We start from the raw sequence: 12,793 nt of genomic DNA on the forward strand, positions 1-12,793 counted from the left end.
AAGAGAGAGTGCCACGTAGCACAACCCGTCATTAACATAGTTCAACTGAGGCAAACTACTACTTTGTAAATCTCCTTTCATTGCTGTTATCTTGACCCTTAATTGACTCATACAAAACGGTTAACTTATTTTCTGCTTTTTAGTAACGACTTTTATCACAGATAATCCAAAAAAAGAAAGCAAACCTTGTAGCTAACAAGCAAGGACACCTCAGGGATCTTGACATAGATGAACGAGTTATTTTTAGAAGCTCTTTCCTGTAAATTACGAAATAAATTTATCAATTCTTTTATTTTTTTATAAAACAGGACAAATTTATAACAATTTTTCCATAAGCAACAGGAATATTAATTTTGACAACAAAAATTCATTTCAAACGAAACGGTTTTTTTGTAACGCAAGGCTAACGGTAATATAATTATATTAGTCAGTAATATACAACATTGATAACGGGTAGCAAGATAAGTATGATGATGAGGCCTTAAACTAAAAGTCCTGTTTCTATAGTTTACAGTTGTGCTAAACAGTCAGAGCTAAAAACTGTTTGAACAATTTGTTCTCCTGGGTTTCGAGTTCAGCTCCTCGATCACGTTATGTAGATAGCCAACTGGTCTACCTCCTGTCAGTTGGGATTTTCAAACATGTCATGTCTACTGAAATGTTGTTTCCTTTGTGTCCTCATATCTCAAAGCTAAATATATAACTACTATATACGTACATTGAAATTTTCACTGGCGTCACAAGTTCAATTGCTCAACAAATGTTAAACATCATCTAACCTTCATTTTGTCCAGGTCATCGTAGTCACTGATTCGTTTATAGAACGTGCTTTTCTTCTTTGCCTGCCGTTAAAATGAAAACATAAACAGTAAGGAAATACAGGGAGTACACCATTACCTGGGTCATGGGATCATAAAAGTTTCCAAAGGAAATTGTTGAGCTGATCAGCCTGCAAGAAAAACATTTACTTCATAATGAGATAGCCGTTGGTCAGATAAATTAACGGATTAAACAATTAATATCAGCCATCAGAAGACTGGGGGTTAAGTAAGTTTGTGATGACGTACAGGTAACTCTTCTCTCCCATAACAGTTTATCCACAGTGTCCTCATTTTCCCTGAAAAGGACTAACGTTCAAAACATCAATTTCTTAATTTCTTTTCGTTACCGCTTTTTCTTTGACTAAAGGTGACAAAGGAGGCGAGTCTGTGACCGTCATGCTTGACTTCTTGTGTCTGAAGGAATCAATTGAACTTTCAGATGATGCCGCTGACACAGAGCTTGCTGATCGCCTCAGCGAAGTGGACTTGAGGCTTGGAGGAGGACCTAACAGCTCCTGATGAAATAACACAAGAAAGAAATACCATATGGTATGGAAATCAACCCTTAGATCACAGGTCATGATACGTCAAAGGAAAAAGCTAATATTAAAGAAAAAATAAGTTTAAAAACACAAAGAAAAACATTTCTTAGTAAATCTACCAGCAAGTTGCTTTCTTCAAGTGTTTAGTTTTGTGATACACAATATGGACACATTATGGTAAGTGAGGAACTTTAAGAGAAGTGAAGTTGGAAATGAGCTAACTCGTACCTTCCATTTACAGTTAACAGTCGGATGTGACGGACACAAATGTTACTTTATCAATTTCAAATTTTTTCGTGTTTATATGTATTTGAGAATCTCGAAGAATTAAGACGCCTGTTCAGTGCTGAATACCTCATCATCGTAACTAAAAACGTCCTTGTCCTCCACTTCCATCCCTAACAAAATAAAGACAACAATTAAGACTATGGTCTACGTAATTTGATTATACATTAACGGAATTTACTCAAAGAAATAAATAGAAAATGCGACCAGGAAGGCCTGAGATATTATTTCTATGTTGCCTTAAAGGGGCAGTATCATGGCGATTTTGATGCATTTTCGCCATAACGGAGCTAAAATTATGCCTTAATAGCTTCACTCATTCACAAAATGCGCAACGAACACCAAGGTGAAGATATTAAGTGAATATTTCAAAGGAGAGCAAAATGTATTTAGTTTTTGACGATTTGTCCATGACACATGGGCAGAGTTTGAAAACGTCTGCAAGACGCTTTCAATTTTTGTTTGAAATCTCATGCCTGTTTAGCTCACGATAATACATCTTTTATTACTATAGTGGACTGTTATAGTCATTTTCAACAAAGCTAGACCATTATTTAAAAGTTTCCATATATATAAATATTTCTTTTGACTTCGACTTTTCGGAGTGATTCTCGGGATTCTGCCTCTTTAAAGAACAGACAGCAATGTTGAAAGCCAATGGGTCTAAATAGGTGTGCACTGTAGAGCGATAAATAAATATTTATTTGTTTTTGGATTAAGATTTTTTTTGGTTTCTTTTTTTTTCTGTTTATAATAAGAATCTCTTCAAATTATTAATAATAAATATTTTTTATTTTATTCCCCCTCTCTCCTTTTTTCGATTGAAAAATAATATATAAAACAGGTGAGAGTGTGTTTCATTACATTTCCAAACACTAAAAAGAGTATTTTTGACGAAATTCGAGGTGTTTAGAAGTGTAATGAAACACTCTCTTTTGTGTTTGATATGTTACGTCCAAATCATAAGGAACTTGGGATGGTGAACAATAATACTTCTTGTAGAGAGAAGCAAAGAAAACTGGGAGGTGTAGACTATCACCAGAAAATTCTTTTTTCAAGAAGAACTGCAAGAAATGTAAAAAAAATCCTAGGCATATCAATAACAGAACAAAACTGACCTCTGAATCCAAGGTCCACCTCTCCCACTTCACCCTCATATTCATACGCTCTCTGAGGAAAGAAGAATACCATGACTTTCTTGAACAAGCGTTTTGTTAAGCGAACGGCCAGCGGACACACGTTTACTTCAAAATGCTCCTTCACTCCGATTCCTCCAACTGTAGAGAAAAAACGAACAAGTTTTAGTTTGAGTCGTTTACAATAACATGACATAGAGATTTTGGTAGGGAGAATTATGGATTGACTAGTTTTCCCAATAAAATCACTTTTTACCCCGATCCTTCTCCTTATCTTATCTTATTCCTCTCCTTTAAACATGTTGAGACTCAGCCGGAATCCTTCTATTCTTTCATATATGCACTTTTTGAGGTCTCACATTATCCTTTCAGTTTGGAATGTTAATCTCCCGTTTTTCCTTTGTAAGAAGCGTAAGCAATCATTTTGAAAATAAAGTGATCGCAGTACGAGTAACCGCAGTGTGAGAAGTGTAAATAACCGTATTACAAAAGGCTCAAGTATTTGTAATGTCAGCAGTGCAAGTAATGGTTATGAAGGTAAAGAAAGTAACTGTAATGTACGTAGTTTGCTGTGTTTGTGTGTGTGTGTGTTTGTGTTGCAAAAAAAAAAAGGAAAAGAAGAAACATAACACACGGAAAAACTGAAAGCAGTACATTACTCAAATTGAGATGATGCGATAAAGTCACAAGAATCAAAATTCGGCATTTGTTACAACACTAAAATGTACAACTCTTTAGAAAAAGTCAGTGTTTAAGAAAGCAGCACACTATTAAAGAGACGTGTCTTCATACCTGGGGGCCTCACTCGAGAGAACACCCGAACAGCCACGGCTCTATCCACGTGACCCTTACCGCTGAGGTCTAACGGGCTCATGACATCCTAAACAGTACAATAAAAAGAACAACAACTTAAGTAGTGCTTTTTGCACTGAGACGAGTCAAGTGATAACGGTTTTAGGCATTTTCCATTCCTTATACTTTGATAGGTCATTACTATAAGTACTATACTATAAGTACTTACATACCTTATTACATGAAATTTTCGCGACACGTTAATTTCGCGATTTTGAAGTGCGTATATTTCGCGACACTTAAATTTCGCGATTTTGCGAAAATTTTGTATTTTGAATCACTTTAATTTCGCGTTTACATTTCCTTTAAAAAGGACTTCATTAATGAAAAAATTAAGTCAAAATAAACAAAAAAGCAAGGGTGGGACTAAATCTCGGCAATAGCTACAACAGCAGTTAATGTCTACAAGTAGGTTATGCTTGTAAGTGCATGAGTCATTGTTCTTGTTTCAAATGACGACAACATACATTTAGATTTATAATTCCTTCCTTCAGTGGCACTAAACTTATTTGTCTTAATTATTAACAAAATCTCGATGATTTGGTAAGTGCAGAATCAATATGAAATTAAATTTTTTTTATTTTTTTTTTTTTTTTTTTTTTTTTAATTTTTTTTTTTTTTTTTTTTTTTTTTTTTTTTTTGCGTTTTAAAAAAAAAAAAAAAAAAAAAAAAAAAAAAAAAAAAAATGTGAGTCACTTAATTTTCGCGTCATGTAATGTTCGCGACACTTATTGTTCGCGTCACTTTAATTTCGCGATTTTTGTCGAATCGCGAAATTCGCGAAATTAAGTTCGTGTCGCGAAAATTTCATGTAATAAGGTACTATAAGCTTCTATTACACTTTTAAAAGTTGTGATTATTTTCTTGACATTATTGGTTACCGTAGCAACAGTATAACTTGTTGAAAACACCCTTATTTTACACTTTCAGCGCTAATAACTCGAGAATGAGGTCAGTGACCCCCATTTCTTATTGTTGGATTATGATCAGCATGTCATACTACAACTTTTGGCAAAAAAAGTTGTCAAAGCGGTTCAGAGCCACCCTAGATTTTCAAAATATTAAGGTGGCTCTGAACCGCTCTGACGCTCAGACGCGAAGTCAGGGTGTTTAAACACTGTGAAATGAGTTACTGTTTAAACATCAGAATGTTCTAACCAGAAGCCCCAAACGGCAACATACGCTTTGGAGCGTTAAACTGATAGCAAGTACACGTTTTCCTATGGTCAAATAATCAGCAAGCTTTTATCTCCAATCTTTTTTTACTATTCAGGAGCTACAGTCGAACTAGTTTAATTAGAGCTAATCTGTCTCACCTTATAGATGCTGTTAGGTAAAAGGTTTCTGACGTGGAACCGTCCCAGCTCCAAACGATGTTCCACTGTGGCCCCACTAAGCGTGGTTTTCCTATAACTACATGAGTAAAATTCAAGAAGTTTTAAGATGTCTCCTCTTCTTGTGTTTTGTTATTATGTTCTGACTACCGCTCATGAACGATCATTTTTTTAAGTTAAACGATTATTTTAAACACACATTTTTCGACTTGTCTCTTTCTATCTTTTTTCAACCCATAAATATGCCTAGCTGTTCTAACTGCTCTGTCGATCTATCCTAACATAAGGTGCGTCTTTACCTGAAGTTAGTAAAAGATGTATCGGCTATAGCCAACTGTCCGTCTTCCTGATTCAGTTGCCATGAGGCGTGATTAAAGTACACCTCAGCCAGTTTGATCACCTCTGCAGTGGGAGCTGAAAATAGTATTAAGATGATGTTATCACTCTCTGAGATTGACCTTAGCCTAGAGGCTTGCAGTATGCAGAGGACTCACCTCGCTCAGGTGTAGGTGTGTTCAAATTCATCAAGAAGTCCTTATATGCACTAAAATATTGAAGAAAAATTTCAAGTTTTAATGGCTTTAACTACATCGAGTAATGAATATGCAGCTGTAAGCTAACGATGCAACAAGACGTGTTAGATTTACTCAACACTAAAATTAAAAGCTCCTATAATAGATAAAAAGACTTGAACATGATTCATAACAAGAACAGCTACTATAAACTCCTACAGTTGATAGTTTAGATGATGGATCAGATCACTGAGAATGAAGTTAACTAAATAGAATTGGTGAAAGCTTGAAAAGGAAATTCATAACAGCTTAACTCAAGTTTTTGTAATACTAAGATACAGTCAAACCTCTCCGTACGGACACCTCTCCAATACGGACACCTCTCTATTACGGACAAACTCTGATGTCCCAACAAAATTCTCATATATTTTCTTGAGAAAAAACCTCAATAATACGGACACCTCTCTATTACGGACACTTTGCTTTGTCTCTTCGGTGTCTGTATTAACTGTTCTAGGAATTATTTGTAGTATAGTTGAGACAGGAAGAGAAGGAGGAGGAGGAGGAGGAGGAGGAGGAGGAGGAGGAGGAGGACTAAATGTGGAGCCAATGTGAGGTAAAATTGTTGCGGTAGAGGAGGTAAGCAATAAAATGGTGGTGGTGGTAGTGGCAGCCGTGCTAAAAATAGAATTGTGATAATGGTGTTGAAGGAGGTGAAGAAAGAATTTTACAAAATGTTTTGCTTAGGACTGAGTGTTTGAGCGCTTTTATTATTGTGTTTACCCAAGCGCATCAAGTAAAAACCATTGTTCGAAAGCAGTAATGTATGCAGTAGACAATTTATGTGACAAGAAACTTGCATAATTATAAACTGAATGGTTCAGTGATTTCGAATACTGTGATCCAAAAAAATTAAGCCTGTCAAACGGGTAATATCAAGAAAGATCAAAATAGAATATGAATTCACCCACAAGTTAATTAAATCCACCAATCATTAGTCTATGTCATCATCGAAGTTAATTTATTCCCAGCATATTAATGAGATTCCCCCTGCAAAAAGGGGTTTAACTGGTCCCTATTATACTACTACTACTTCTCAATAAATACTCCTGCTGGATGGGTACAGTGATAACAGTGATACATCACCTTATCATTATCCTGAGCTCAGAGCTTGATGAACTCAGCTTCTCCTTTTGCTGCATGATTTCCCTCTCTAGTTGAATAACAGCATCAGTCAACCTAAGCAAATAAATATCAAATATAGGATCAATCAATCAATCAATCAATCAATCAACTTTGTTTTACGAGGGTTGCACGTAACAGTCTCGACTGACAAACCTGTGGCCCTCGGATTCCCGATCGAATTGGAATTTAGAAGTGTTGGTTTTTGTGGAGGGAGGAAAACCGGAGAACCCGGAGAAAAACCCTCGGAGCAAGGACGAGAACCAACAACAAACTCAACCCACATATGGTACCGGGCCGGAATCGAACCCGGGCCACATTGGTGGGAGGCGAGCGCTCTCACTACTGCGCCATCCCTGCTCCCCGAAAGATAATATAAGGATAAGAAAGATGCAAACATTAGTCGCTTATTGTGCATATTTTTAGCACTATTTAAGTACACCTTTGCCTTTCAAGAACTTATGCATGATTTTAAAAATTCGCCAAGATCACTATTTGAGCATGCGTCAACGTTAAAACCACTGGGCTTGCAAAAGTGTTTACTGGCCGTTTATTGCAATTCCATGGAGAAAGTCTACAAAAACTCATTCTCTTCGGAAGTTTAAACAGCGTCATCTGGCCTTAAACATCTATTATGGATAAAGTTGTCCTTTGAAATGTTCAACACAAATCTGTGCTTGATTACTTTTGCCCCAAGCTTGCATCAGCTTGTGCGTGCAGGTTCCAAAAGTTTGCATCATTAGCGTGCGCTTGGTAAGGAAACTATATGGAGCCACCTTAATTAGAGCATCATGTAAGAACTCTTCTATAATCCAAATAAATTATGTTGTTATTTGTTTTATGAAAGACATAAACATTGATAGTTATCAGTTGATAAGTTACTGCTGTAAATGAAAGGTCTTACTCTTGATCATCAATTGCTTGTTTTCTGAGCAAGTTGACTTCATACAACTCTCGCTCCAGTCGCCGCATCTCAGTGTGGTGAGATCTAACAAGCAATTACAAGAAAGACATAAACAAGGAAGTGAATGGAAATGAATAAAAAAGTAAGCCCCCCTTCTCTATCTCTATTAAGCCCGCATCCCACCTCAAAAGGTCCCAATAGAACTTCAAGCTGTGAACAAAAATATCTAGGTTCAGCAAGAAGGGATACAAGTAATCAGCTAGCACCAACATTGAATAGTTATACACATACAGATGCAAAGGGTGACCCTTACCTGACAGTGTTCTGTAGTCTAAGAATTTGGGCTCTTTGATCTTCAGATGTGGAAAGACGCAACTGGAACCTCATTCTCTGAAGTCTGTCAAATGCTTCCTGTTAGAAAATAAGAACTTGTTACATCTAAAATGACAGTTAACTGCAATTGAGTAAATGGAATCAAGGACTCACCTTCTTTTTAGGTTCTGTATACAACACAACATTGTGGGCAATGTCAATAAGCATGGCGTACTGGGCCTGAAAATTAATACAATCGATAATTGAAAGATTGCTTATTAGGTCACCACTCCAATTCAAGAAGAAACTAAAGTTATATCCATCTCACAAATAAATTGAATAGCTATGCATACCTATGTAGCAGCAGGTATGAAGGTATAAAGTAGAACACCGCCATACCACCACCTCATTATTCGCAAGGCCATTTCTTCTGACCACTATAAATTCTCACTGGGTGATTTTCATTATTTAGGAACTGCCTTTACTAGGACTACGCTATTAATACAGCAAGTTGGTGGTCAGATTAACAGAGTGCCAGAGTACAAAACCTTTTTTTAAATTGATTAGAATAAGGCATTTTAACTCAGCTTTTCAGCTTTTAAGTTTGTTTAAAACTTACAGAGTTTGTAGAGATCTCTAATAACTTGTGCCTGATGGTGAATGTGTTCACTGCAACATGGCGATCCTCTCGCAGGTGGCTGGAAGGTGATGGAGGCTGAATAATGAACAATAACAATGACTCTATGAAGAAGGATGATTTCCATTTGAATGGATCAACCGGTTCAACCAACTATTGTTAAATTTTACAACTGAATGGAATGCCTCTTACCATTTAACTTCAATATTCCAATCCCGTACCAACCCCAATCCTGTAACTGGAATTCTCTTATCTTGTTTTTCATGCAACAAGTGAAGTATCGGATTCATACACATATGATTTTTGTTGTCATTCTTCTGTGCTTGTATTCCCACACATAGCTAAATGTCCAAATTGACAGGACTGCTGCGTTTTCAACATTTTATGCACGATCCTAAACAAACGTTTATGCAACACCCATCACCACATCATATAACATGTGGTTTTAAACAGCTTGGCATTGTTGGATCAACTTATGGTTCTCTATTTTGTGAGACAATATGCAAACAATACATAAGAAACCACAACTTGAATAACTCACCACAATTTCGTGAGCGTGCTCCTCAGCAACAGGGTCCAAATCTGGGCTAAAGTTAACAAAGTAGAAGTCGCAGCTACATCGTGCTACAATCCTCTGTAACTGAGTAGGTTCCTGTCCAGCGCCACTCCCAACAACGGCATTCACCATGCCCCCAACAGCCTCACCTGAGCCCACGATATTAGCCAGGTCAGCAATGTCAAAGGAATTCTTGTCTAGACGACCTGTTATAACTGAAGTGCTTAACCATGGGGTGCTTTCCAAGCCAATGGTATCCTCTGCTCCAACTGTAGCAAAGTACTGCACAACAGAACAAAGTGTTATATGTTATAAATATCTTATTACTTTCTAGGGTCTTGACCACGCTCACCCCTTGACACTGTTTGCCCAGGTGTATATTGGGTCACATTTTAACAGCAAATAGACAAAGGAAAAATGGGAACACCACGAATAAATTAAAATATTACTATGTGCCACGATGTTAAACTTTTTTCTGGTGCAGAAGACAATCAAGACACTTAAATTTCTTGCCTAAAGTATTACATTATAGGAATTACTGCTAAAGATACCTAACAATGGCTTAACAGGTATCAGGGGGAACTTACCTGAAGATTTTCAACATTTCCGACCCAGGTTTTCTTGTTGAAGAGCTCCCCTTTGCTCCAGACTGGAGTGTGAAGTCTGTTGAGTATCCTTGTGTTTCCAGCTGCCACAAGCACACATCCTTCAGATTCAATTCCTTTCAGAACAATCTGCGAGTTGACCAGTGCAACTAGCAGAGAACAAACGGGTCATGACTGATAAGTAAGTTTCTTAACTTCCCCTTGGTCTTACCCTGTCTGACCGACAGAGTAAGCTTTGTACTCGTCCCAAACAAAGTTTAGGACCTCGTACTCATTTTCTAACCAACTTCTTTTAAGTAATCTCTCATAAGTGTTCTTCATTCCACAAACCTACACTATCAAATCTAAATACTTTTTGGGGAGCAGGGCACAATGAAAAAGTAGTATTCATATTGTTTCAAAAGTTGTGTTATGAGGTAGCGTAGTGTGATGCAACGTTTGAGTGGTTTTCAATACAGTTTTAAAGTTGGAATAAAAAATAGGTGTGTTACGACATGCATAGAGACATGGGAGAAACCGCCTTTCCAAGACCTTCGAAGTCACGCAAATGTGGCAAAATGTGTTTGACTGTGACAAAGAACCTTTAACACACTGAGGTGTTCGTGTTGGAACACTTGATGAGAAAGAAATGTCAATGGTTGCCAGCACAACCTTTGGTGTTAACAAAAAGCAACCAAAAGCCATGATTCTATGAGTGAGAGATAGTAAAGATAAACACTAATCCCCCTAGAATATTTACCACTTTTTTGTATTTTTTCTCTCTGTGTACCTATTTGTTGACTACTTTATAAGCACCGGTCTATCTATGGAAGATATTACATAACGTTAAACAGAAGTTACTCACTATGCCATTTGTCTTCAACGACATCATTTGCTGTACACAAAGCTACACCATGGAGATGGGCCTCTGTAACCTGCTCATGCTCACCAGTGCCCTGTAGAATATTGACAGTTATCATTTTATAGAACATGACCAAATCAAGGAAAAGCACATTTGACAATCACGTTTTAAGAAATATGACTTACAGCGGAGCAAGTATTTCTTAAAATTACAAGAGTTTAGCGTAAGATAGCAAAGCTCCCATTTCAAATGGTATGAAAAGTAGGAGGAGTCTCTTTATAGCGGACCCTCCACTTAAATAAATAAAGTTAAGGCGATGTGGACTGATGGTTAGTTGGAATAAAAAATAGGTGTTAGCATGCTGGACTCTGAATTGAGAGGTCCGGGTTGGAGCCCAGATCAGGATCATCGTGTTCGGTTCTTGTGCAAAATACTTTTAACTCACAGTGCCTTCTTTATACCCAGATGTATAAATGTATACTGGCAAATTTTAAACTAGGGGTAACGTTTCGATGGATCCATCCCATCCAGGGGGGGGGGGGGGGGGGGGGGGGGGGGTGGTTGATAAGAAATACTCCTAGCCACTTATAATGCTTCAGAAAGAGGGAAAAGCTTTTACAACATGGGACAGTTACAACAGTCATTGTATCTGGATAGACGACAACAGTGAATGACCTATACTGTACCTCTTCAGCAAATGCCACAAACTTTATCTCCTTTTCCATGACAAGCTTTTCCAACATGTTTGTAACTGATGCTGATCGAGCTTTGACTGATGAATTAAGTGATCCTTTCTCGTCATCCTAAAGAAAAGTTGTGTTCTCAGTATTAAGTTAAATTGCACTATGGGTACATGTATTGTATGGGAAGCCAACGATGTTAACAATAACTTCCATTTAAAGGCGTAACAATCAATGAATTACAACTTCAAAAAAACATTCAACCTCAATTAGTTCTATATCTGAGCTCGCGATGTGGTTATGTCATACTGATCAGCGAAAACCTTGTTTTGACAGCTGTCAATTGACCATAACATGGATGCCCAATATAAAAATGTAAGTCCGTTGACACCACAAGAGGATGGCATGCACTGTCTCTCCTCTGATCGGATTGCATTGGGACACCCCTCCCCCTCCCTGAGAGTCTGTACGGACGCTCGCTCGCTCGCTCGTACGCTGACGTCATAACCAAATTTTTTCAGCTTCGTGGGTTTACCAAATTTCTTGTACCCAGGATGCTCCGCTGAATATTTTTTCTTTGCCAATCAGAATAGGATTTAAGAATATGATTCTTAAATTGTTTTACTTTGTATACTCTGCTTAGCACTTCAGGTTTACCTGTTTTCCTTTCTTGTCCACAATTGTGAATTTAAGAGCATCAGCAGAGAGGATTTTCTTCAAAACCTATAAATGTATTAAGACAAATGACAACTATTTATCACCAGGATTATAATACAAAGGATTAGTTAATCATATTTAACCATTTAAAAGTAAACACTGCAGCTCACCTGTGCATTGGTGTAAGCTTCAAACAGGCCAAATGCTATGCGACGGTTGGTTGGTGTCCAGGCCCCTTTCAGATCATGGCATACAAGCCGATGGTTGTAATTCTATGACGTTACAAAAGCAATATCTTGTAAAAAGGGCTATATCATCATGAATTTATTCACGGTTATAGTCTTCTGTTAGTAACAAAAAACTGTAATCAGGGCAACTTACAATGTTCTCACACTCTCAGTGACAATAAGGTATTATAGCGTTACCTGTAACTCAGGCGATGGGCCATCTACGAATGTTTCTTGCTTTTTGGAGGTGTCTTGGCGTGTGTACTCTAACCTGTTGGTAAAACAGCAGTAGAAAGTGTGAAATATAAGTACGGAACCTTTTCATGACGAACATTTTGTGCAGCAATGAGCACTTCCTAGAACCTCACAGCACAGTATTATTTAACAAGTTACACCAACAAGTACAATGGAGTGAAACGTTTGTTGTATGTTTGTGTGTGGGCAAACAACAGTCGCATTGAACAAGGAATACTGCCTTGCATAGTTTGAAACATTGGCTGCATTACCAGTGCATGTACATTTAATATCCAAGTATCTGGCCTTAACAAAACTTGCCTTGCTGCCGCCAGAAGATAGTACTTTGTAGGCTCCAAGTCAATGGAACTGACCTGAATTACAAAGCAATCAGTATGTTAAACAAATTATCACAAATGCCAGCTTGAATGAGAAATGCGGACTTTTTTTATTACTACTTCAAGCCAAAATCGTCA

General features: G+C 37.4%; 1 protein-coding gene across 1 annotated transcript in view; it reads right to left on the minus strand.

Moving 5' to 3' along the window:
- LOC144647415 (bridge-like lipid transfer protein family member 2) overlaps window positions 1-12,793 on the minus strand; it is a 61,315-nt gene that overhangs the window by 4,398 nt on the left and 44,124 nt on the right. The window contains exons 60-65 of the mRNA XM_078507214.1: window positions 3,577-3,664; window positions 2,767-2,925; window positions 1,718-1,761; window positions 1,169-1,336; window positions 780-842; window positions 186-257 (exon numbers count right to left, since the gene is read on the minus strand). Coding sequence (XP_078363340.1) covers window positions 186-257; window positions 780-842; window positions 1,169-1,336; window positions 1,718-1,761; window positions 2,767-2,925; window positions 3,577-3,664 — 594 coding nt within the window. The remainder of the gene's footprint in view (window positions 1-185; window positions 258-779; window positions 843-1,168; window positions 1,337-1,717; window positions 1,762-2,766; window positions 2,926-3,576; window positions 3,665-12,793) is intronic.

Source organism: Oculina patagonica, chromosome 3 (genome assembly GCF_052425735.1).
Source record: "Oculina patagonica isolate OP01 chromosome 3, crgOcupat, whole genome shotgun sequence".
NCBI classification, from domain to species: domain Eukaryota; kingdom Metazoa; phylum Cnidaria; class Anthozoa; order Scleractinia; family Oculinidae; genus Oculina; species Oculina patagonica.